Source organism: Phyllostomus hastatus, unplaced genomic scaffold, assembly GCF_019186645.2.
Source record: "Phyllostomus hastatus isolate PE091 unplaced genomic scaffold, TTU_PhHast_1.1 phas_contig_5, whole genome shotgun sequence".
In the NCBI taxonomy this organism is placed as follows: domain Eukaryota; kingdom Metazoa; phylum Chordata; class Mammalia; order Chiroptera; family Phyllostomidae; genus Phyllostomus; species Phyllostomus hastatus.
Window position 1 is genome coordinate 1604658 of NW_025333897.1, and position 24324 is coordinate 1628981.

Sequence of the window (24324 nt, forward strand, 5' to 3'; positions counted from 1 at the left end):
GCTCCCAGAGATCCAAGGTTGTAATCTAGAGACACCTAAGAGCCAAGAGAATCCCAACCTGAGGACAAGGGGGACATACTAGAAGTCAAAAACTCTCAAGCAAGAAAAGTGCCCAAATTCTTCTTTTGCAGGAACTACAGAGAAGCTATGTCAACTGGGCAGACAACAGGCCTGTTCTTCAGTTGATTGGTTTCTGGACACTACTCTAAAACCTTTTGCTAAGTGCCTCCAGCTCTAGGTCTCCAATCACATTTTCTGTGTGTCTTTCCTACAACCAGTGCCCTTGGCTCTATCCCCATAACACATTCAGCTCTGTCCTCCTCTTGCTGCCAAGAGGATTGAGAACTCCATACAAAGACCCATTGAACCTCAGGTCTTAGGGAGGTACTGCTATCTCCTTGAAATTCCATGCTCCTGCTGTGGAGGGCTGTGAGGTGCACCTGACAGTGCCTGTGACTAACCTCACTGAGCCCCTGTGGGACACCTGAACAGAGTAAACCGGCTTGGCTATCAGTCCCTTTGGATATAGGAAGTGAGTGTGGAGGAAACATGAAACCTTGCTCCAAGTTAAATAGGCCTTCCAGAAATCTTTTTAAAAGGGAAATCAAATGCTGCCTCCCTGGCTTAAAATCCTCCAATGACTTCCCATTGCACTTAAATAAAATCTACATTAAACCTGAACTTATCTTGTCCTACAGGACCCTGCAACATTCCTGTGGCCTCTCTAACCTCATCTTGTACCAAGTCCTTTGTTATTTAATGGAATCCTCTTCCCCCATATCTATCTATGGCCGGCTCCTACTTGCCACTTAGGCCTTAGCTCCATGTCAATTCCTTGGAGAGATCTTCCCTGACCAATCTAAGGAGTCCCGCTCTTAGTCACTCTATTATATTAACGGTATTCCATTTCTATCTAGTTCAACACCTTCGAATATCACTTATTTCTGTTTGTTGTTTTTCTCTTCCCACCAAAATACAAGCCAGTCAGTGTTCAGAACAATGACAAGTACACAGAAGGCGCTATTATATATGTTCATGAATGAATGAATAAAAAAGGTGAGCATGTAGAAATCACACCTGGGATTTCTACAGCCCTGGGGGAGAAGAGAGAAGAAATGGACCACAGGATGGCAAAGGGATTTGAAAATCTTAAGAGAAAAATTTGAAGGCATTGAAGAAATTTCTTCTGGGGAACAGAAGACTCAGGAGCAATTGTGTAACTGACTTTGACTAGCTGAAGGAATATCACACAGAAGAGGAATTAGATTTATTTAGTTACTCCAGAGAAGAACCTGGACGGACAGCTCTACATGAGAGGCGACATGAGAAATGTTGAAAGTCAAGAAAATTCAGTTCTACTTTGCCCCAACCATGGATTTACCTTAATCTTTGAGCTAGTCTGCTTCTCTTCTCTAGAATGTGTGAGATAAGTGGTTAGATTAGATTGCACATGAAAAATGGGTTTTATCTCTCAGGCTAATTCCAACTGACTTGGTAGTGGCAGCCTGAAGTACTGTAGTGAGAAGGATCCTGGAGACATGAAGCAATGGTGAATAATTAATAAATAGGGGCACATCTCAAAGAATGGGTTATTATTTAGCCATTAAAAACATGCTTGATCCTGTTAGAATTTAAAAAAAACACCTTAATCTCTATATAGTATTTGATCTTTACTGACCTGGAGGATGTCCATAAGCTGCATAGTAATATGTACAGTGTGATGTCATTTTTGTAAGAAGAAAAAAAGTCATGTACAAAAACCATAATATATTTTACATCTGAATATATTTACACATATGTATATGTGTATATAGAGAAATGTATAAAGGATATACCCTAGGGCTGTTCACCTTGGAGAGAAGGAGCAATTACTAATACTCTTTACATAATTTTGTACTACTTCACAGTTACAAGTGAACACATCTATACATTTTAGAGGAATTAAAAAAATATTTAAGGTTAGATTCTACTTTCTGGCTCACTGAGAAAGAGTAGTACGACTGATTATCAATGTTTGCCCTGGATGCAGGATGGGTAAGTAGTAGCTCCCAAACCTGAAAAAATCTGTTTCCCTTCCCTACCCAAGCATTTTGTGGCTTTTAGTCCCAAGGAGATAGCAGCAGCCTTAACATAAAGCAAAATTTTTAAATAATGTATCTATCCAAGAATGAAACTGGCTGCCATGTGAGGAAGTAATAAGCTCTCTGGCTGCTGGAAGTGGTCAAGTGGAGTCTGAAAGAACATCCCTTGTAAGTGGGAAGGATTCCTTCACTGGGTGGCAACTGGTAAGATAGGATATGTTACTATTTCAGAGGGAACATCTGTGACGGGAGGTTTGATATGCCAACAGCGTTTACTGCAAAGGATGACCAAACCCACAAACAGACCAAAGTTGTGTACACTCTTTTCCATAAACTCTTTTATTAAGTTGTTAATTTTCCTAAGCAACAGCAATGTCTCCCCCAAATAAACTGTTGACTAAACATTAATCCAGATTGTTTCCCCAAGTCAAATGCTAGCAGAAAGTCTTGGGACAGAGGAGGGTCTCAGACATGATGCTTTACAAGGCCAGGTTTTAAATAGCAGGCTGGTGAAGATTATGATGAGCTAGAAACCACATAACCTGTCTAAAGGGAGAAGTCACAATTTAGCTCTAATCAACTGTTGCCACGTGGGAATGTAGCTCTAGTGCTGTTACATTTTAAGATTTTTTTTTTCTTAAAGAGGAGACAGAAATCTGGAAATTTAAGTAAGATTCCCCTATTTTTATTTTTATTTTTTTTAAAGATTTTATTTATTTATTTTTAGAGAGGGAAGGGAGGGAGAGAGAGAGAGAGAGAGACATCAATGTGAGGTTGCTGGGAGTCATGGTCTGCAACCCAGGCATGTACCCTGACTGGGAAGAGAACTTGCGACACTTTGGTTCACAGCCTGCGCTCATATTTTTATTTTTTAAAAATCCCCCTATTTTAAATGTTGGAAATTAATCCACATTAAAATAGCCACTATACAGAACTAACAAAGCCTGTGGCCTGTGGTCCTTTAACCAGATAGACATCTACTGGGAAAAGACCAGAAGTATGATAATTATCCCTCCCTCGCACCTCTCTGGTTCACACTTTCAAGCCACCCTCACTGTTCAGGAAACATGACTGAAAAAAAGGATCTAGTGCCTAGGGATAGGTCAGACAGTCCTCAGCAAACACTGGGGCTTTAGTTAACAGTCAGTTTTAAGGCTGTACTGTTAAAAGAAGTAAAAACCAGCCCTGAAGGAAAGGTTCCTACGTTCTGGACAGAAAGATGCTGGGTGTTTGGTCTGGATGAATAACTGCAAAGGACTGAATGGCCTTCTTCCATCAAAGAGCCAGTTACAGTGAGAAAGGAAGACCTGGCTGGTGAGATAGGCTGGGGAAGAGGCATCACACCGACTATTCTGAGGCATCTTACTGTGGTAGATTTTGGTGGATTTGACTGCCAAATATCCATTCTCACCTTCTAGTACCAACCCCTTAAGTTCCCTTCAGAGAATTAACTGCCTTTCTTGAATAGAGGAGTAGACACAGAGTAAGGCTGAGACAAGGAAAGTCCTCCCTCAACTTTTGCTGGAACTACTGGGGGAAATAAGTTCTTGGTTAGGGTTGCTCAGATTATACATCTTCTAATGTTACTGACTGCCACTTCTGCTACCTCTCAGTGATAGCCTGCCTTAGAATGAAGCCAGCAGAGATGAAGGCAGAGTCAACAAATTATTAGGTGAAAAAAAATGGAGACCTGCTCACACTTGAAGACATGGAAACAGCAAGCCTGAAGCCCCTCCCCACCATGAAAATGTTTCAGTTACATGGACCAATAAACTTCTTTTTGGCCAGTCTGAGTTGTGTTTCTATCACTTAAAGTTGAGAAAGCCGTGACTCCTCCCATAGAAGACAATTCACCACTGCTCTGGTCTTTGTCTTCATGTCACCAAAAATGACTCCCTGCCTTTGAGGACATGAGAGTGGAACCCCTATAGCAGAGTGTCTCAAAAAGCCCAACAATACTGCTGGCATATTTGGTCTCTGAGAAACTAAGTAACCTTCTTGGTAAGCATCTACCAACCCTGCAGGGTGGGAAATGGAGCCAAAAATTGCCTAAGAGGTTCCAGGAAAAAACGCCCACTAGGCTCCTTCCTTGGCCTGGAAGAGTAAGAAGCTGGCCACAAACAGGAGGCACCTTTGGAAGTCAACTCTCCACATTCAGAGTAGCACCATGGAGTCTGCCAGACCTGACTGAAATTGGGGCTCTTCAGCTGATACTTACTTGCTATGTTGACCCAGAGGGTAAGTAACTCAGTTTCTTTCTCAGTAAATCTTGTTGTAAGAATGAAATGAAACAATGTATAGAAAAATGCCTAGCATGATGCTTAGCATATCTTCAATATACTATACATTAAGTATCAGGTCCCAGACCCTATGCTAACAGCTTTTAGTGGAAGAGCTCATTTGATCCCGAACTATATATTCTATATCTCATATATATGTATATAATATCTACATTTTACAGGTGGAAAAACTGGCTCATAGAAGGTCAAGTCATTTATCCAAGGATGCACACACATCTAAACTGAGATTTTCAAGGCCAGGCAAGCTGGCTTTGGAATTCTTGATTGTTCCTGAGAATAATGCTATAGAAAGTTGGGTTGCAGGGGTACATCCTTTAATGCCAACATCTCTAGATAAAGGAGGGGTTCGTATTAGCTTTCCTACCCATTCCTAGCCCTTCTACAGCACCCAACTAGGCCTTTGTGTAACTCATACTTCATGAACAAGGTAATAGACTAGTTACCTAAGGTTAACTCACTATCCTGATCTAAGAACAGGAGAATGTCAGAAGCCAAGGCAGTCCAACTTCTCTTGTGTAAAAACCAACCAGTATTTTCAGAAACTCCTGAAATATGTACACAAAACATGTATGATATTGCCTAACCCAAGAATAAAGCTTTTGTATGAATGGTTCTGAGAAAGGGAGAAGGAAGAAGTTAGAAGCCAGGCAAGGCCTCCTGGAAGATAACACAGCCTGCAGAGCTTTAGGAAATCCCAAAGTAGAGAACAAGCTGGTGTCCTACCCCCAGCCCTGCTTCCCCACAATGTATTGCTATCTCTTTTATTCTTCCCACCCCTAAGTATGCCCATTCCCTCTAAACTTCTATCTCTGACTCTCTTTCCCATTAAATTTTTTTTTATTGATTGATTTTAAAGAGAGAAGAGGGAGAGAGAAAAAGAGACAGAAAGACAGACAGACATATCAATTTGTTGTTCCACTTATTTATGCATATATTACTTGTTTTTTTGTATGTGCCCTGACTGGAGATCAAACCCACAGCCTTGGTGTGTCAGGATGAATCTCTAACCAAGTGAGTTACCTGGCCAGGGCTTTCTTTCCCTTTTCAATACATGTATCCTTTGACTTAGGAATGTAGTCAACTCCTATAGATTCAACTATCACCTCTATGCAGACAACTCAGTGTTTCTCTAGTTGTTTTTGATTCCTTCCTCTCTCATAAGATCTAGTCATCTCATCCAGATAATTCTTTTTTATGAATTTTTAAAAAAGATTTTAATTATTTATTTTTAGAGAGTAGAAAAGAGGGAGAGAGGGCAAGACACATCAATGTTTGGTTGCCTCTAACATGCCCCGTACTGGGGACCTGGCCCGCAACCCAGGCATGTACCCTAGGTTGGGAATCGAACCAGCAATTGCTCTGGTTCGCAGGCAGGCACTCAATCCACTGAGCCACACCAGCCAGGGCTAATCACTCTTTTTTTCTTAATGTTGGTTAAACATGCCCTCCCTTTCTCTTTTCCAAAACTCAGGTGGCTCTGGGACCAGACTGCCTGGGTTGGAAATATAAGCCTACCACTTATTACCTGCCTTAATTTGGACAAATGATTTCACTCTACTGTACTTCTCTCATATATAAAATGTATTTAATAATAGTACCTAGTCTCATAGAGTTGTGAGGCATAAATATTCTCAGAGTTGTTATCATCATTCTGGATTCCTCTTTCTTTACTGCCATCATCAAGTTCTGATTTCTCTACACCCAAAATGTATCAGCTTCTCTTCATTTTTACTACCAACACTATACTCATCACCATCCTTTCTCATTTGGATAAATGTATTGCCTCCTAACCTGCCTCTTGCTTCCATTTTTGTCCATTTTCCTTGCAGAAACCAGTGAACTTTCTAAAAAGAAAAAGAATCAGATTATGTCACTGTCTTGCTTTTAAAATCCTCCAATAGTTTCCCAATCCTCTTATGTAGCCTCTGTCAACCTCTCTAACCCCTCTGCTCCTCTTGCTTTACTTATACTCCAGCCACACTGGCCTCCTTGCTATTCCTTGAACACACTTCAGAACTTTGCACTTGCTGACTCCTCTACCTGAAATGCTTTTCTCCAGATCATCACATGGCTGGTTCGTTCTTATCAATCAGATCTTGGTGTATATGTGCCCCACACTTCTTCATCTCCCCAGTAGGAAGGAGTCTTTGGTCCGATATCATCTTCAAAGGCCACATCTCCTCCAGAAATACCTTTACTGTAAGACCCATGAGGGAAGGGAATACTGTGGCTGTATTATTCACTGTTACATTTTCAACTCCCAGCATAGCACCTAGAACTTAACAGATTCTCAGTAAGTATCTCTGAAAAATTTCCCCACCTTGCAGCAGTTCTTTCTCCACACATAACAATGCTTGGGTTAGGGTGCCTCACTACCAGATTGTCCACAGCTGAGGCCTTCTCATCTTTCAGGTAATCAGGCTCAACTGTCACTCCTCAAAGAGGCCAACTCTGACCACCTTGTGTACGGTGGCCATCCTTCCCCTCTCTTTTACATTACTGTTTTAATTCCTTCATAGCATATATCACTATCTGACTTTGTTTGTTTATATATTCTCTCCCTCATCAGAATATAAGATTTATGAGATTCAAGAACTTGACTTTTGCATTTACTATGGTATCTCCAGTACCTAGAAAAGTATCTCTGTAAGTTGTTTAACTGCTGGAGACATTTAAGACTTGCATACTCTATATACTGCTATTCTGTGACTTGCCCTCAACCAGACTCTATTAAAAAAATTTATACCAAAACAAAACAAACTCTACTCATTACTTAACTATATTCCAAAGTTCTGGGCCCTGGAAACCCAAAGCTGACTGTAGGAAACCGAACACCAGTACTGCTGGATTCCTGTGCCTTGAAGATACCATCAAATCAAGCCAGTCATCTCATTCCTATCTTTCCCAGGGAGATCCCAAAGGAAAGTCTGACCGGGTCAGACTAGCCATATACTCTAAATCAAAACAATCAGATCAGAGCTAGAGAAACAATAAGGAGAGGGACTATCATCAATGCTCAGGAAGGTCATTAATTGTATCTGGCTCAGCAGGAGAAACACTTCCAGGGTAAAAAGCCTAAAACATGTCACTAAGGATCTCTGTCATCATCTCACATTTTTTTTTTTCAGGGAAAAAACTTTTCAAACTGGGGCTCTCAGGAAAGATTCCCCTTTCCACTGAGACTGCTAAGAGGTAGGATTTCAGCCTGGGGTTGCTGAGGGCCATCTTTTTCATCACAAAGCAGAAACCCACAGAGGATGAAGCTAAGTCAGTGGAGAAACAGAGAGAGATCGCTGCATTGTTTAAACTGGATGCAGCTAGTTCTGAAGCCACTCTAGCTCTAGATTTTTCAGTAACATGAATCAATTAATTCTCTCTCTCTTTTTAAAGATTTTATTTATTTTTTTAGAGAGAGGAGAGGGAGGGAGAAAGAGGGGGAGAGAAATATCTACATGCGAAAGAGAAACATTGATCGGTTGCCTCGCATACATCCCTAAATGGGGTCCTGACCCACAACCCAGGCATGTGCCCTGACCAGGAATTGAACCAGCAACCTTTCAGTTCGCAGGCAAACACTCAACCCACTGAGCCACACCAGCCAGGGCTAATTCTTCTTTCTGATTAAACTAGTTTGAGCTAAGGTTCTACCACTTCTGTCTTTAGAATCCTTGCTAATAAGAGCTTTCTTTTTTTGCTAACACTTAGAACTTATGTGCAGGGCATTGTTCTAAGTACTCTTTATATGTATTAACTTACTTAATCTTATAATTATTCTATGAAGTAGGATATTATTATCATCTTCATTTTTTATCTGTAAAAAATGAGGGCCAGTGAAGTTAAGTAATTTGTCCTAGGTCACAAAACTGGTGACATGTGGGATGCAAATCCTGTCTGGCTCCAAAGTCTGCATACTTAAGTACTACATTACAATGCCCCATTGCTCCCAACCCGATCAGAACAGAAAATCTAACTCTCTGCCTTCAGACACTATCATCTTGGGACAGACAGGGACCGGAGAGCTCTATTTGTGCTATCTGTTCTCAATTTCATCCTTTACAAAATGAAGATAATTGTAGTTTACCTACCTTGTAGATCCTGTGAATATGAGATAATACATGTAAAACACTTAAACAGTGACTGGCAAATAATAATAATTCAATAAACAGTAGTCATTAATATTACTCTTTGGGTCACTAAAGTGCAGCTAGCAAATACAATGCAGATAAAATATCTCTTTTCCTTTATCTTTATCCTTTAGAAGAGAAGAGATGCCATGGGTGAAAGATGAGGATACTTGCTTGTCTTCAACCCTTTGCATAAGTTGTTTCCTCTGCCTGAAAGGCTACTCAGCATTGCCTGAACTCTGGTGGAACACCATCCAGCCCAAATACCTCTTTTCTATGAAGTATGAAGTGCTCCTTCTCTCACTGTTTAATTTCCACAACGTAAAATTTGTACCTCATGCTCTGCACTGTGTACCTGCCCAACCTTCTTTACTGTATTGAGAGCTCCCTGAAGGCAGGCCCCAGAGTTTACACTGTGATCTCTGTTTCCTCTTCTTGATCCCAGAAAGAAACAGAATCCCTTAAAGAAAGCTGAGAGTCCTGTGGAGGGCTGAGAAGCCAAGCAGGATGGGATGAGGCAAGTCACCAGGAATAGGACTTGGGGTAGCTTGGAATCAGGAGGAAATACAAAGAAAAGTCCCACAGATATGAGCAGCTGAGGCACACAACATCTCCTTGGAGAATAGGCAAAAGGGGCTGTGTAGAGAGAAGAGAGGGAGATGGAAACAAGGTGTGATATGTTGAACCTGAGTGGGGAGTGAGATCTGAGAAACTTGGAGATTTCTAGCCAAACACAAGAAGAACTGCCAATGATCCAATGATTCCCAATAACATACAGAGGGCAGATCCCACTTTGCAGTTTTAAGAGAGGTATAAGACACATCCAGAGTATTTTCCAAATTCCCAGTCCAGGGAGGGTGGGTAAGTGGGCAAGTACATGAAAAACTACAAGGAAGAAGCTGAGTGGTGTTCTAAGAAGCACAATGAAGGGCACTGGGCAGTAAGACAGAGAATGAAGACTTGCAGGTGTCTTAAGGGGAGGGTGCCTATATGGAGAAGGACAGATGAGGAGTAGATGAGAAGAGATGTTCATGTGTGTTTGAGAAGGTAGCAATGTGAAGCTGAAGTACCAAAGACTGGGGGATGGTGTGGAGGGGAAGCCAGAAGGAAAGAGTGCTAAGGGAGATCTGAAAGGGAACCATTTAGAAGTAGAATCTGAAATAATGCTCAGAAGGTGTGGTAACTTTGTGGAGAAGTTAGGAGGAGAGTAAGGGGTCTTTCTGGAGGATGGGTACTTCACAAAGGGTACTCCCAGGAAAATGGGAGGTGGGCCATAGGGCACAGATTTATACCCTGAGGCATCTTTTGGGGGCTTTCTGTGGGGAAAGAGAAAACCTCTTATTAGGAAGTGGTTCTCAAACTTGAGCATGCACCAGAAACACCAAGAGAGTTCCTAAAAACAGACTGCTGGCTCTGATACCCAGATTTTCTGATTCAGTAGGTTTGGGGTAGGATCCAAGAATCTGCATTTCTACTAAGTTCCCAGGTGATACAGATGCTGCTAGTCAAGGGACCACACGAGACCCACTACTATAGGGGAAAAGGAAGATGAAAGCTTCTGACAGAAAAATGGGGGTGAAGGGAGTCTTCGAGTAGTCTCTAAGGAGGTGTTAAAGGTATCTCTGTGGGCAGGAGGTCTACAATGATAGAACCTAAGAAAAATGGTCTGAAAGAAAAGCCTCTGAGGTTTGGGATTTCAAATGGTGACAGTGTCTCTTGAGAAACTTTTTATTGAAAGGGAACATGGGGTCTCTTTTTTAAAAAAAATATTTATTTTTAGAGAGAGGGGAAGGGAGTGAGAAAGAGGGAAAAAAACAATTGGTTGCCTCTCATATGCCTCCAACTGGGGACCTGGCCCGCAACTCAGGCATATGCCCTGGCAGCAACTTTTCGGTTCACAGGCCAGTACTCGATCACTGGGCCATACCAGTCAGGGCTAGAGCCTGTTGAGAGGGTTGTCTGAAGGATGTTGGGGTCCCATGATGGGATAATGGGGGAAAGAGGCTCAGGTATGCAAAGGATCTCTAACCTGACTTCAGAGGAAAAGAATGGAGATGAGAGGGTATAAATAGGAGTTCTAAAAGGGGTAAACCTGATAGGGTCCTGAATAAGGTTTCCTGGGGATGTCAGAGAGGGAATCTGAGGGAGAGTTCTGAGGAAATCTCATGAAGTGCTGGAGGCTGGGTTGTTAATGCAGGGCAATTTTGGAGGAGAATTCTCTAAAGGGTGATTGGGAGGTGTAGTTTTCTGAGAGAGATCTTAGATGCACTAGAGCAGGATGACAGAGGTCTTTTTTAGAAACAACTCCTCAGAGAGCTCAGATGAGGAGAAACCTCTGAGGAAAACCCTCAAAAGGGTATATGAGGAAGGTGGATCTTCTGAGGGGAACGTGGGAATGTGAGGGTAGAGGGCTTTTCAGAAAGAATTTTGGGACTTTCTAAGAGCAGGAGCTCAGAGTTCTTTTGAGCAAAGATTGGCAGAGGGGGTTTTCTACAGAGGGTTCTAGAGAGTTTGAGTGAACCTGTGAGGGAGAGCCCAGGGAGGAAAAGTCTCTTAGTAAGGCATGAGGTCTCTCAAGGGGCTCCATTGTGTGTGTGTGGGGGGGGGGGGTGGGTAGTGGTTTGAAGGGCCTCTGAGAGGGATTTCAAGGGTACACGTTAGGAGAGCTCAAGGGGGTTGCTGGGTTCTCTGAGAAGACATAAGATTCTGAAAAACTGCACCTCAGAGGGGTCCTGGAAAGGGTCTTAGGGTTTACAGTGGTTGTGAGGAGGATGTTAGAAAGTTCATTTAAAAGTAGGTTTAGAAGGGGTGGGGGAAGTTATAGAGAAAAACCATAAAGGAAATTTTTGCAATTTAGAAGCAACTTTTGGGACATTTGATGTGGGTTACTAGGAAAGATTTGGGAGTTTTGGAAGAAGCTTTTAGAATGTGGAAGAGTAGTTCGCCATACATTTCAGGGTGTCTCTGAGGAAGATTTCAGGGTACATCAGGGGCTTTCTGAAGGATTTGGGGCTCTGAATGGAAAATCTCCAGGGTGATTTTTGGTATATGGGTGTAGGTGAGAGGGAAGTCTGTGGGAGACTGGGTGGCTATGCAAAATCGATCTCTGGGGAAGATTTCGGGAATGTCCGGGTCTGGAAGGGATTTGAGGAAAACCGTGAAGTAGGTTTTCGGGGTTTCAAAGGGAGAAGACATCTGATACATATATCTGGAATATCCGAGAAGTGGACAGGGGAATATTTCTGGAAAGAGAAGGAAGATGGGGATTTGGGACACGGTTCTCTGAGGTCAATTTCCAAGACATAGGACAATTTCTGGACAAGCCGGTGGAAATGGAAGGGGTGGGCTCCTGAGAAGACCTGGGACCGTGGGAGGCGGGATGTCCTGGGGGCCTCAGGGGGTCTCTGAGGTCGCCGGGGACCGCCCTCCAAGGAGGTGTCTGAGGTAGACTGCGGGGTCGATCCCGAGGGTGTGAGGGGGATCTGGAAGGGAAGCTTCCGAGGTGGACTGTGAAAGCTATTCGGAGGACCGGGATAGGGGCTCCCTCAAGGGTCCGGACCCTTCAGGCCCGCGCTCCGAGCCCGCCGCCGCCCGTGGCTCGGGGTCCCTGAGGGGGCGGGGCCGCCCGCGCGGCCTGGGGCGCCCTTAGGTGAGCCCCGAGCGCCCAGACCCGCCGCTGCCCCGGGACCGCCCAACCCTGCCCACGACTCACCGCCTCGGCCGCCGCCGCCTCCGCTCGGGCCTCCTCAGGCCACCGCCACAGCCGTCGCCCCCTCTCCAGCCCGCGAGCTCCCCTCCCTCCTCCCTCACCGACCACCGCCGCCGCCACTGCCGCCGTCGCGCTGCGTCACTGCGCTGTGCGTCACCGCCCCTGGCCCCGCCCCGGCGGAGCTGCCGCGCGCCAGCATTAGCAGACGCCGCAGTGACGACTCGCACACCCGCCAACGGGCGGCGAGGGCAGCGGGAAGGGCGGGCGGTGAGCGCGGAGGAAGGCCGGGTCCTGGTGGCGAGGAGAGCGACGGGGGCTGGATGAGGGCCGGGAGGTCCGCCCCTTGCTCCGTGGGATTGGTCGGTCCGAGGGCTGACGGTCGGGAGGGGAAGGGGCGGGGCGCGCGCAACGTTGCTACGGGCAACGGGCCCGGCGGAGTCTAGCATTGGGCCTCCTGGCCCGCAGGGGGCAGTCTCGTGCGCAAATATCTCAGCAGCCTCGCGCTAAGTCATAATTCCTCATTCTGGCGTTCGAGGCGGCTGCTGGCCTCCCGGGGAGCCCCGCCTAAAGCCCTGGCCCGTCGGTGCTCTCGACTGTCCAGGTTGGCACTCAGGCTTTTGGAGTCTGTGCTTTCTCAGCACACCCCATCTGAACCTGTTGCTTCCTCTCTCAAACGGAGTAGGATTGAAAGAGACGATGCATGGAAAGCGCTGGGCACAAAGGAAACCATCAATAAATGGGAGTTTTTGCTTCTGCTGTTATCTGTTGGTTCTTTTACGAACTTCCCTGGCTCGGAGTGAACTAAGCAGAATCGGGGTTTTCGCTTAGAAGGCTCTCAGGTGACTGAGACGTGGCTTGTTAGAAGCCACGTTAGAAGAGCTCAGGAAATGCAGTCTAGGTGTATTGTAGAGTTCAAGGCAGAGAGTGGTGGGACATAAGCTGCAGCCAGATGTTTGGCCACTTGAGGGAGTTTGGACTTGTCTCTTGGGCACTACGGAGCCGTGGAAAGGCTTCGAGCCAGGAAGAGGCATGGTGAGTTGGGGGTTTGGAAGATGTCTCTGACTCCTGTTTTGGAGGGAATAGAAAGGGGGGTCGTGAGTAAAGGGAAGCATCAAGGATGGGAGACGGGCGTTTGCACCAGGTTGAAACCGTGTGAAGGGGAGGAGGTACGGGTGGGAGAAAAGCCCAGGATACTGAACTGGCAGGCCCTTGCTGGAACTGGTTGGCTGCAGAGGGTGAGAGAGGGAGATATCTAAGATAAGGCCCCCTGGCTGGGAGATTGGGGGTTGGGAGGTATCCCTGAGAAGGAGACCCAGGAAAGATACAGGATTTGAAGATTCTGAGCCCAATGTGGGCCACCCAGCAGCAGGGTCCAGGAGTCTGCACAGCCCCTGTGTCCAGAGCTTAAGAGAGAAATTGGTGCTGGAAACCGAGATTTGAGGATCATCGAAGATGGTATTTGAAGCTGTGGGAAATAGTGACCTAGCCTGGGGAGGGTGTGAGGAATATGAATGGAGACAAGGACCCTGAGAAAAAAGGGAACATGGAAAATTTGAGCAAAGAAATGGGCAAAGATTTCTTGAGAAGGAACATCAGAGAGGAGGAAAACCAGGAAAGCGTGGCAAGTATGTCATCACGGATGCTGTGGGGAAAGGCCATTTCAAGCCAGGGTGGGGGATGGCACAAACCCCATCCACTAGCCCCTACATTGAGGCAAGAACTTTCATACCATATAGAGTGATTGTGCTCCATAGATGCTGCTTCATTTACTCATTTAATAGTATTTCTTATGTACCTAATACAAGGGAGACCCAAAAACCTCCCAGAATTTCCTAGCAGGCAGGCCCCTTGTAGAACAGGCTTCCCCTGCTAAGTGCGTGTTCTAGGAACCCATCTGCACCAGTGTACCAACTGGTATTGTTGTGAGAGGTTTTGTTTGGCCTCTGTGAACTTTTTTTGAAGACCCTTCAACGCGTTTGCTCATTTCATGATGGTGATGTACAAGAGCACCTGCCCACACTGCGCTGAGTGTTTAGCAGTTTTTGATGAAAAATGGCATGACCCCCTTGCCTTACCCTCCCTATTCATCCAATTTCACCCTGAGTGACATTTTTTTTCCCCAGATGAAAAAAGTCCTCAAAGGGAGATGTTTTGCCTAAGTGGAAGAGGTAAAACAAAATGGCAGAAGTACTAAAAGGCATCAAAATCGACAAGTTCAAAAACTGTTTTGAGCAGTGGAAAAACTGTCTCAATAGGTGTTACATATTTGAAGGTGACTGAAGTTTAAACATGTAAGAATACACAATTTTTTATAAATAAATTCTGGTTTTTGGGGTGTTCCCCCTTGTATGTGCATGCAGTGCTCAAGTTACTGGAATTTCATCAATGAACAATGCAGACAAAGCTTATCTGTCTTCATGAAGCCCACATTCCTGGGAAGGGGCACAAATAATAAACAATCTAACATGGTGACAAATACTGTGGAGAAAAATAAAACAAGCTGAGGGGATGGAGAAATGGGGTCAGTACTATTTTAGCAAAAGACCTTTCACCAGGTGGGATTTGAACAGAAATCTGAAGGAATTAAGGGGTGAACCATGAGGGAAAGGGGGTTCCTGAAAGGGAATGGCAAGTGCAGATACCCAGGGGCAGGATCATTCATAGAACCACAAAGGCTAATGCAACTGAAGTGAGCAAAGAGGTGAAAAACAGGGTCCAAGAGGTCATGGAGGAGTGGTAATGGCAGATAATTTTTTTTTAGAATACTTATTTTTAAAGATTTTATTTATTTATTTTTAGAGAGGGAAAGAAGGGGGAGAGAGAGAGAGAGAAACATCAATGTGCGGTTGCTGGGGCCTATGGCCTGCAACCCAGGCATGTGCCCTGACTGGGAATCGAGCCTGCGATGCTTTGGTTCGCAGCCCGCGCTCAATCCACTGAGCTACACCAGCCAGGGCTTAATGGCAGATAATTTTTTTAAAATATTATTTTTAGAGGGGAAGGGAGGGAGAAAGGGAGAGAACACCAATGTGTAGTTGCCTCTCATGCACCCCCAACTGGGGATCTGCCCCACACCCCAGGCATGTGCCCTGACCTGGAATCAAACCAGTGACTGCTTGGTTTGCAAGCTGGCACTCAAGTCACTGAGCCACACCAGCCAGGGCCAGATAACTTAATTCTAAAGACCACTGTAAAGACGTTTGCTTTTACCCCAATAATAGGAGAGCCATGGGAGGGTTCTGAGAGATGTCATCTGACTTGGGTTTTACTAGGATCTTTCTGGCAGTCCCATGAAGAATAGAATATGGGGAGAGGGGAGCAAGGAAACAGTGTGGAGGAGAGATAGAGATAGAGACAGATATATATATATATATATATGGAGAGAGAGAGAGAGAGAGAGAGATAGAGGAGAGGGCTCTCTTAAGTGTTCAGGAAGGACAGAAGGTGTCAGGACTAGGGTATGGGCTGTGGAGGGGGAGAAGTGGGCAGGCTCTGGTTACATTTACAAAGTCTGAGCTGACAAGTTCTGATGTATGTTGTCAAAGGGAAGAGAAGGGTGAAGGATGGCTCCAAGACATTCAGGTGGAGATGTCAGGTTGGCCACTGGATGTGAATCTAGAGTTCAGGGGGACGCCCAGTGGAGAAACAATTAAAGTAGCTCTTGTGCATGGCAAGAGACTGATGGGATCAGGAAGAGAGGAAGGTCGATGGAAAAGAGGAGAGGACCAAGGACTGAGACCTGGGACCCCACTGTCAAAATGAGGAGCAACTAGAGGAGTCGGAGGAAAACCTTGTGAGGGTGGTGTCCTGAAAGCAAAGTAAAAAAAATGTTCCAGAGTGCAGGGAGTGAAGGATGGTGTCAGGTGAAAAATTAGGATTGACTATCAGGTCTGGGACCATACAGGTCACTGGTGGCCCTGTCAGTGGAGAGGGACAGGAGTGAGAGTCTGCTGAGCAAGAGTAGAAGGAAATTGGGAGGACAAATTGGAGGTAGGCAGTGTAAATGATGTTTTTGAGAAGCTTTGATGAAAAGGGAAGGAAATGAATGGGCAGTGGTTGGGCAGAAGTTAGGGTTTTTAGTTTTTAAGATGGAAGAAATAACACTGCCTATATGAGGAAAAGATCCAGCGGAGATGGGAATATGGCTGATGCAGGGAGAGGGGAAACAGCCGCAGCGATGCCCTTGAGCAGGTCATGGGGGATCCAGCACGGAGAAGAGGGGGCAACAAAGGCTTCTTGTCAACTACGGAGGGAAGCAGCCATTGTGAGCCTGGAATCCGCAAAAATTCTCTTGTTTGCTTGTATTTTCTCACCAAAATACATGGGGTTTTCCTATAAATTACTTTTTTCATTTCTCCTTTATATGACAGTTAGAACATTATATTGATTTTTAAAAAAATTTATGTGTATAAGTAGGGTACATTATTTAGGAATTTCATCTGAGGATGGGATAGGAAGTAATACAAAATGCTCTTAATAAAAAGGGGGTACTGGTTTGACAAGATGAACACCATTTTTGTAGGTCCCATTATAAAGCCTGTGAGGCCGAACAACTTCAAAGAAAAAAGTCACCATTACCCTGCTGCTGTGGTGTCTGTCTCCTCTCCTTTTCATTTCTACATCAACACAATAGGTGGCAGTTTGACCAGTAGCTCTCCTTTTCAGTTCTGGAATTAAAATATTCTAGTTCGGGGAAAATCCAGGAAGGCTTCCTGGGGGAGGGAAGATACCTACTGTGTATTGAACATGTCCACCATGCCTGGAGACGTGTGAAGCTATTTTATCCTCACAATACTCCTGAATCAGAGGTATGAAGTTACTTAGCTGTGGTCACACAGCAAGGCAGCATTCAAACCCCAGTCTAGGTGATTGCAAAGGCTGGGAGGTCCTGCAGATAAGGGGAAGGAAGGAGGGGGAGGAGCCCTCTACAACAGTTGTCCTAGAATGGGCATAAACAGGATGTGGTGTTGGATAAAACCTTTCCCCTACCATACACCCCGCCCTCCTTCCCCCAGCCCTGGTCCCCACCTCTAGAAGACAGCGGAACTGAGAAAGAAGAGGCCTGTGGACAGAAAAGTCATGGTCTGAGGGTCAGGGGTCGTATGGGTGGGTCTGGGGCTGGTAGGGTACCTGGGTGAAGGTCAGGCTGTGGGTTGGAGGTCAGAGGCTGGGAAGGGCACCCCACTGTGGCAAAGGACCAGGCTGGGGGAAGAAAGACGGTAGTTCCGGGTTTAGCCCCAGTCAAGCATCCTTGGGGCTCCTCCACTGTTGTCCAAGGGTGCCTGCTGGAGGGCTGGAACCTGGCCTCTGCTCTGCAACCCAAGTGTGTGCTCCGGTGAAGGGCAGCATCTGCTTGGGGAAAGGGTGCCTTTTCCTCATGTTCACGAAGGCTTTGTATGGGCCATTGAGGTGTTCCTTTTCATTAGTAGATGGAGAAACTGAGGCTTGGGCAGGGGGCAGGGGCTGAGGCCAGGCCAGCTCAGCTCTTTTTGGGTTCTGCTGTAGTCTGACTCCCTGGTGGTGTGTGAGGTGGACCCAGAGCTAAAGGAAAAGCTGAGGAAATTTCGCTTTCGGAAAGAGACAGACAATGCAGCCATAATAAGTGAGTGTCATTTTCCCCTGTGGAAGGATGGGAGGGCGGTGGGGACAAATGGGGAGGGCTGGCTAGAGACACTGAGTTAGAAGGGGCATCCTAACCCCTGTGTGCCATCCCTCCCCAGTGAAGGTGGACAAAGACCGGCAGATGGTGGTGCTGGAAGAAGAATTTCAGGTGAGGGGTGGATGGGGCCTCCAAGAAGCACAGGGTGGGACTGGGAGGCCCAGAGGTCTGGAACTGATATTAAGAACCTGTCATTGGGAGTTGGAAAGACCTGGAGGTCAAGTCCCACCTCAGCTGTGACCCTAGGCGAGAGACATTGCCTGTATGGGTCTCTGTTTCCTTATCTGTGAAGGGGAGATAACTGTACCAACCTCATAGGGTCGTTTGTGGATTCAGTGATTTAATGTTAATAATGGGTTTAGAAGGCTTGGCACTTAGCATATACTCAATAAAATGATAATGATGATAATAATACTTTATTGGCACTTAAATGAAAGAATTTCCAGATAAATTAACAAAAAGCTGGCGGAAATCCTTTATAAAAGGGTAAACCTCACCCTCTTTTGGACTCACTGTATCAGTAACATGGGGATGATAATAAGGCTTACTTCATAGTGTTGTGGTAAGGATTTGCGGGGAGTGGATATGGAGACTGAGGCTGGGGGTGTTTGACAGGGGAGGGGGATTGACTAGGCAGGCGCTGGGCTCCCTCCCTCAGGTCTTCTGAAAGGAAGTACAGTGAAGTGGTTATGATTTAAGCCCAGATTCAAGTTTGCACTTCTCTGTTCAGAGTTGCTGTGAAATCTTGGGCAAGTGTCTTAACACCTTTGGGCCTCAGCTTGCTCACCTGTAAAGTAGGGATAATAATAGGACTTAGCCCACGGGCTTGTGGGAGAGCTCCATGAGTTAATCCATGTGTGTTACTTGGACCAGTGTCTTGGCATGTAGTAAATGCATGCTTTTAAAAATATATATTTTATTGATTATGCTATTACAGTTGTCCTATTACCCCCCAGTAAATGCATGCTTAATGGCAGTATTTTCTTTTCTTCTGGTTCCCCCTACCCACCCAGAACATTTCTCCAGAGGAACTAAAAATGGAGTTGCCAGAGAGACAGCCAAGGTATCCCTGGGGAAGGAACAAGGAATGGGAGGGTCAGGCTATGGGGAGAGGGGTGATGATAGAGGTGGAGACTGAGGGACTGCTTGGGATCTCTGGATTTGATGCCAAGAGTTCTTACCCTAGAACTTTTTGTACAATATACTAATGTCTTATTGCAGAACTTTACACTGAGAATCATGTGACTTTAGAATATGCTTTTCTTTAAAAAAGATTTTATTTATTTTTAGAGAGGGGAAGGAGGGCAAAAGAGAGACAGAGAAACATCAATGTGTGGTTGCCTCTTGTACACCCCCAACTATGGACCCAGCCCACATGTGCCCTGACTGGGGATCGAACTGGCAACCCTTTGGTTAGCAGGCAGACATTCAATCCATTGAGCCACACCAGCCAGGGCTAGAGCTTGCTTTTTTGAAATACAAACTTTTTCAGGTTTTGGCCTTAACATTGCACTTGCTTCATGGAAAGAAAGAAAGAAAGGAAGAAAGAGAGAGGGGGAGCGGAGGGAGGGGGAGGGAGAGAGAGAGAAAAAAAAGGAAAAGAAAAGAAAAAAGAAAAGAAAAGAAAGATTCCCTTTTTTAAAATGCTGGGGAATACTTTTGGTAAAAAAAAAATTAGGTGACATTTAACAATTGGGGAGAGTCCTGTATGAAGTTGCATGAGCTTGGTGCTTTTTGGGTGTGGAGGAGCTCTTTTTTTTAAACTTAAAAAAAATTTTAAATTTATTTTTAGAGAAAGGAAGGGAGGGAAAAAGGGAGGGAGAGAAACATTCACATGAGAAAGAAACTTAGATCAGTTGCCTTTCTTATGTGCCCTGACCAGGACCAAACCCACAACAGGTCTGTGCCCTGACCCGGAATTGAACCAGCCACATTTCACTTTGTGGGACAACACCCCACCAATTGAGTTACATTGGTCAGGGCTGGAGGAGCTCTTTGACACTTTTATGATAACCAGTCTGTTTAGATTTTCCATCTTGCTGGGGGTGAATTTTGGGTGCTGAGGATTCTGAGTCTCCGTCCCATCCAGAACCAGCTTCGTGGGCATCTGACAAGGGTAGTCCCGCAGGGCCCCACACCCAGAAGGGAACCTCGAACGTGGGAGATAATGCTCTGCAGCTGCCTGCTCTCTGGAAATTCTTCACAGTTTTATTTTTGAATTAATGTTGTGTGTGAATTCTTCTGGGACAATAGAGCATGTGTGGGGCTTGGAGCCTCCCTTAGTTCACATGCAGTCCCACCTCTGGCCCTGGACGGGTTCCCTGCACTGCCCAATGATGGCGGCTGCCCTCTGCCCCAGGCAGGGCGCTTGAGTGCAGGTTCACGGAGGGTCAGGGTCAGAAACCTCCAGAATGACAAGTTCCAGGGTGTGCCTGTAAGCATGTGCACTCCTCCTTCAAAAGTCCCCATGTCCGGGACAGCAGAGCCAAGACAGGCAGAAGAAAGAAAAAAGCTTTTCTCCTGCCTTTTGAAAAAGGGGCCCCGAATTTCTGTGGTGCACTGAGCTTGGCAAATTGTGTAGCTGAGCCTGGTCTCAGCCTAGGGTTCTAGAGCACTGGACAGCATCCGCATAGTGGTTAAGCACTTACAGTCTAGTGCCAAATTTCCTGGGTTCAAATCTACCCATGAACCTTGGGCAAGTGACTTCAACTCTCTGGGCCTCAGTTTCCCCATCTGTAGTATGGGGGATAGTGATAGCACCCATGTAACAAGGTTGTTGTGAGTCAAATGAGCACTGACTATTTTTTGGAGCCATTAGGTTTTTCTTTTTAAAATGTTTTTATTGAGGTATATTTGACATATAACATTATTGTATATGTCATTACTGTTCTAGGTGCACAAGATAATGATTTGATATTTGTATACATTGCCAAATGATCAGCACAATAGGTCTAGTTAATATCTGTCAGCACACATTTTTTTTTTCTTGTGGTGAGGACATTTAAGATCTACTCTCTTTGCCACTTTCACATATGCAAGACAGTATTGTTGATTATAGTCAGCATGCTGTACATTAGATCTCCATGACTTATTTATTTTATAACTGGAGGTTTGTACCTTTTGACCCCCTTCACCTATTTTGCCCACCATCAATTTGTTCCCTGTATCTATGACCTTGGTTTTTTGTTTGTTTCTTTTTTGTGTTTTTAAATTCTATATGTAAGTGACATCATATGGTATTTGTCTTTCTTTGTCTGACTTATTTCACTTAGTATAAGGCCCTCAAGATCCCATTCTTTTTTATGGCAGAATTTTATATATATATATATAGTAGAACTGTTAGATAATCTGGTAGTTCTGTCTAGCACTTACTATCATTGTTATTTTTAATCAGTTACTGTTTTTGAGGTCAGTTCCTTTAGTCTCAGTTGTTAGACTCAGGTTCTTAGGTTCTTAGACCTAGGTTCTTAGACTCAGCCAGATTTCAAGGGTGTAGACTCAGGTAATGGGCATTGGCCTGGGCTCCAGGCTGAAGTCCTGAGTCTGAATTCCTTTCACTGGTGTAGGTTCGTGGTCTACAGCTACAAGTATGCGCATGAGGATGGCCGAGTGTCCTACCCCTTGTGTTTCATCTTCTCCAGCCCTGTGGGTGAGACACACTTCTACCCATCCTGAGAAAAGGGTCTTAGATTCTCTGTGTGGGGTGTGTAAGAGTGTGTTTGTGAGTGCAGGTGTGTGTGTGTGACTTGGTGAGTATGTGAGTGAGTGGAGTATGTGGTGAATGAATACAGGGAGGGCAGTGGGATGGAAGTCGAGGGCTTAGATTCCTCAAAAGCCTACCTATCCTTCTTGGTCCTGAGACATGTAAGTAAACCCATCTTTTCCTCATACCTAGAAACTCCTGCCTGGCCCATAAACCATCTCCAGGGACCCTCAGAATAACCTCAAGCTCCTAGACAAAACTGGAAACTGGGGCTCCTTAGAATAGCTCCTAGGACCCTTAGAAGAAGACTCCAGGACCTGCAGGACATTACTGGAGCCTTAGAGAACACACCAGGGTCCCCCAGTTATGCTCCCTTCTCTCCTTTTTCACGCAGGCTGCAAGCCCGAACAACAGATGATGTATGCAGGGAGTAAAAACAGACTGGTACAAACTGCAGAACTCACAAAGGTCTGGGCCTGGGGCCGAAGCTCCCAGAGTGTTAGGGAGGAGGGGTCTGGGAGTCTGGGCTTCTGGGTCTGAGGGAAGAGGAGGTTCAGGGGCTGGATTCCTGGGCCTGAGGGAGGAGGGGTCTGGGAGCCTGGACTCCTGGTCTGAGGGAGGAAGGGGCCAGAGTTCCTGAGTGGATCATAATATTGAGAACACTCCCTGTCCAGGTGTTTGAAATCCGCACCACTGAGGACCTCACCGAGGCCTGGCTCCAAGAGAAGTTGTCCTTCTTTCGTTGATCTCTGGCCTGGGGAATATGAGTCCCTGGTGTCTGAGTCCCCAAAGTAACAGCAAACTCTGACTCCTAGGATCTGAACATCTGAGACCCTGAAGAAATTAAAATACAAGAACTAGAGATCTGTTGTGGCTCAGTTTCTGTTTCTCATTGTGGGCGCTAGCTGACAGTCCCTGCAGTACCAGGCTTCGGCCAGCAGAGGGCAGGCAGACCAAGAGGATGCCCACTGAATTCCAGGAGGAAAGGAGGGTACTTCTCTGAAAAGAAGCCTGTGGGGTTTCCTAGAGGGTATGGGGGAGGCCCGGTCTCCTGTAGGAATTGGAGAAATATTTGAATTCATGGAGGGGCCATTCCAAAGGGGAATAAGGATCCCTGGGTCCCTGCGAGTAAAGGAGGCAGAATGCCTGTTTCCCCTCCTCCCTTCCCATCCCTGCTGTAGGGACTAGCAGGCAGAAGCTTGCACTGATTGCTACTTTTATTGGACCCCAGGCAGGAAGAATTTAAAGGCAGGAAAGTTGTTGAAAAATCAAACTTAATTATTTCGGAGGCTCAGGAGTTGCTGGGGCGGGTGGTTTGGGTGATTGTATAGACCTTGAGGTCCGAGGGCTGGGGAAGACAAGGAGGATCCAGGATCCTTAGTGGACCCCCAAGGAGGATGAGGTTGAGACATCCTACCTGTCCCTGTCTGGAGATTCTTCTGTCTTCTGGCATCTCTGGCCATTTGATTCCCTCAGGCTCTTTGTTTCTCGTCTCTGAGGGACATTTATTGAGAATCAGCAGTGTTCCGGGCTCTGAAAATTCTGATAATACAGGTCTTCATAGAGGTAAATCACTCTATCTCTCTCTTCTCCAGGTCTCAGTCCCTCTCTCAGTCCCTAGATTCAAGAACCTAGGAGCTCCACCCCCCATCCCTTTCCAGGTTCCCTTCGGAGAGGTGGCTGTTGCCATGGTAACAATGGTACTGACCTCAGGCCTGGCCTGCCCCTCTCTAGCTCCAATCCTTCCCTAGCCCTCCCAGCCAGAACCACCTCACTCTGCTGGGGACAAGAAAGGTCATTCAATTAAGAGGTCAAGCAATTTCTGGCCTGCAGAGGTCAGAGAGGCAAAAGGACTTGTTCAAGGTTGTGCACTTACATGACAAAATTAATAATAGCTAACCCTCTGACTGAGGGCTTCCTAGGTGCCAGGTACTTCTATAAATATTTTACAGGTATTAACTCATTTAATCCTTACAATACCCCATGAAGAAGGTACGTTATCCTCTACAGACGGAGAAGGAAGTAAAAATGGTTGCCTTAGGTCCCACAGCTAGGATTCTGTAGCGTTAGAACTTTTACCCAAGGCTATTCTGTGGCCAGTGGCCAGTCCCTCTCTTAGGCAGGGGATTGAGGGAGCCATCTCCTCCTCTCCCTCCTCTCCTTTCCACTGGTCCTACCTCCTCCCCAGTTGTTGAACTTCTGTCTGCATCCAGGCTTATGATTATAAGCAATCCAATTAGAAAAAGGCGTGTGCAAGGAGTTGCCCAATCAGGAGCAGGAAGTTTGGAAAGCAAGAACCAATCAGAGAGTGACTCTGAGGGGGCAGCACAACGCAAAGTAGGTTCGGCTAGAAGGATTATGGAGAGACCAATGAGAGAAGCCAGAACAGAATACACTATCCAATAAAGAGTCAGCATATTGGGGTGTGGCTTTGGGTTTGGGACCACCCCTTCCAGGGGCGGTACAAATCAGGGACTGCCTCCCCTCTTTCCACCAACCTCCCCTCTAGGGTCCAGCAGATCCAGGCTCCCTAATTTTTGAGTCCTGGTCTTAGGCTTTCCTGAGCACTTCTCCGAGCTAACCTAGAATGTAAGCGGGGCTTAGGTCGGAAAGGTGGAGACTGCATTTTAGGCAGAGCTGAGAAAGGAGCTCTGACAGGAGGGCCCAGTGTCTGGGCGGGGAAACTAGCTGCATATGGGGTGGAGCCTGAGATAGAAGGGTGGGGCTTTTTCTGAGACGTGGGGTTTA

The 24324-nt window shown here is 45.8% G+C and overlaps 2 protein-coding genes across 4 annotated transcripts in view; one reads left to right on the top strand and one right to left on the bottom strand.

Moving 5' to 3' along the window:
• The window catches only part of SAMD4B (sterile alpha motif domain containing 4B), a 42572-nt gene extending 30246 nt beyond the window's left edge, over nucleotides 1–12326 (bottom strand). For both annotated transcript variants that reach the window (XM_045846624.1, XM_045846626.1), the window contains exon 1: nucleotides 12218–12326. The gene's annotated coding sequence lies outside the window, so the exon portion shown is untranslated. The remainder of the gene's footprint in view (nucleotides 1–12217) is intronic.
• Nucleotides 12327–17194: 4868 nt separating this feature from the next.
• GMFG (glia maturation factor gamma) lies at nucleotides 17195–22438 on the top strand. Of its 2 annotated transcripts, none has more exons than XM_045846829.1 (7): nucleotides 17195–17296; nucleotides 17720–17816; nucleotides 17935–17984; nucleotides 18887–18936; nucleotides 21440–21522; nucleotides 21971–22044; nucleotides 22251–22438. In XM_045846829.1, exons 1-7 carry the CDS (start codon nucleotides 17294–17296, stop codon nucleotides 22320–22322), a joined length of 429 nt encoding a protein of 142 aa, XP_045702785.1. In that variant the 5' UTR covers nucleotides 17195–17293; the 3' UTR covers nucleotides 22323–22438. The 2 variants fall into 2 exon arrangements, with proteins under 2 accessions (XP_045702785.1, XP_045702786.1); XM_045846830.1 differs by having other exon boundaries at nucleotides 17281–17320.
• The last annotated feature ends 1886 nt before the right edge of the window (nucleotides 22439–24324 follow it).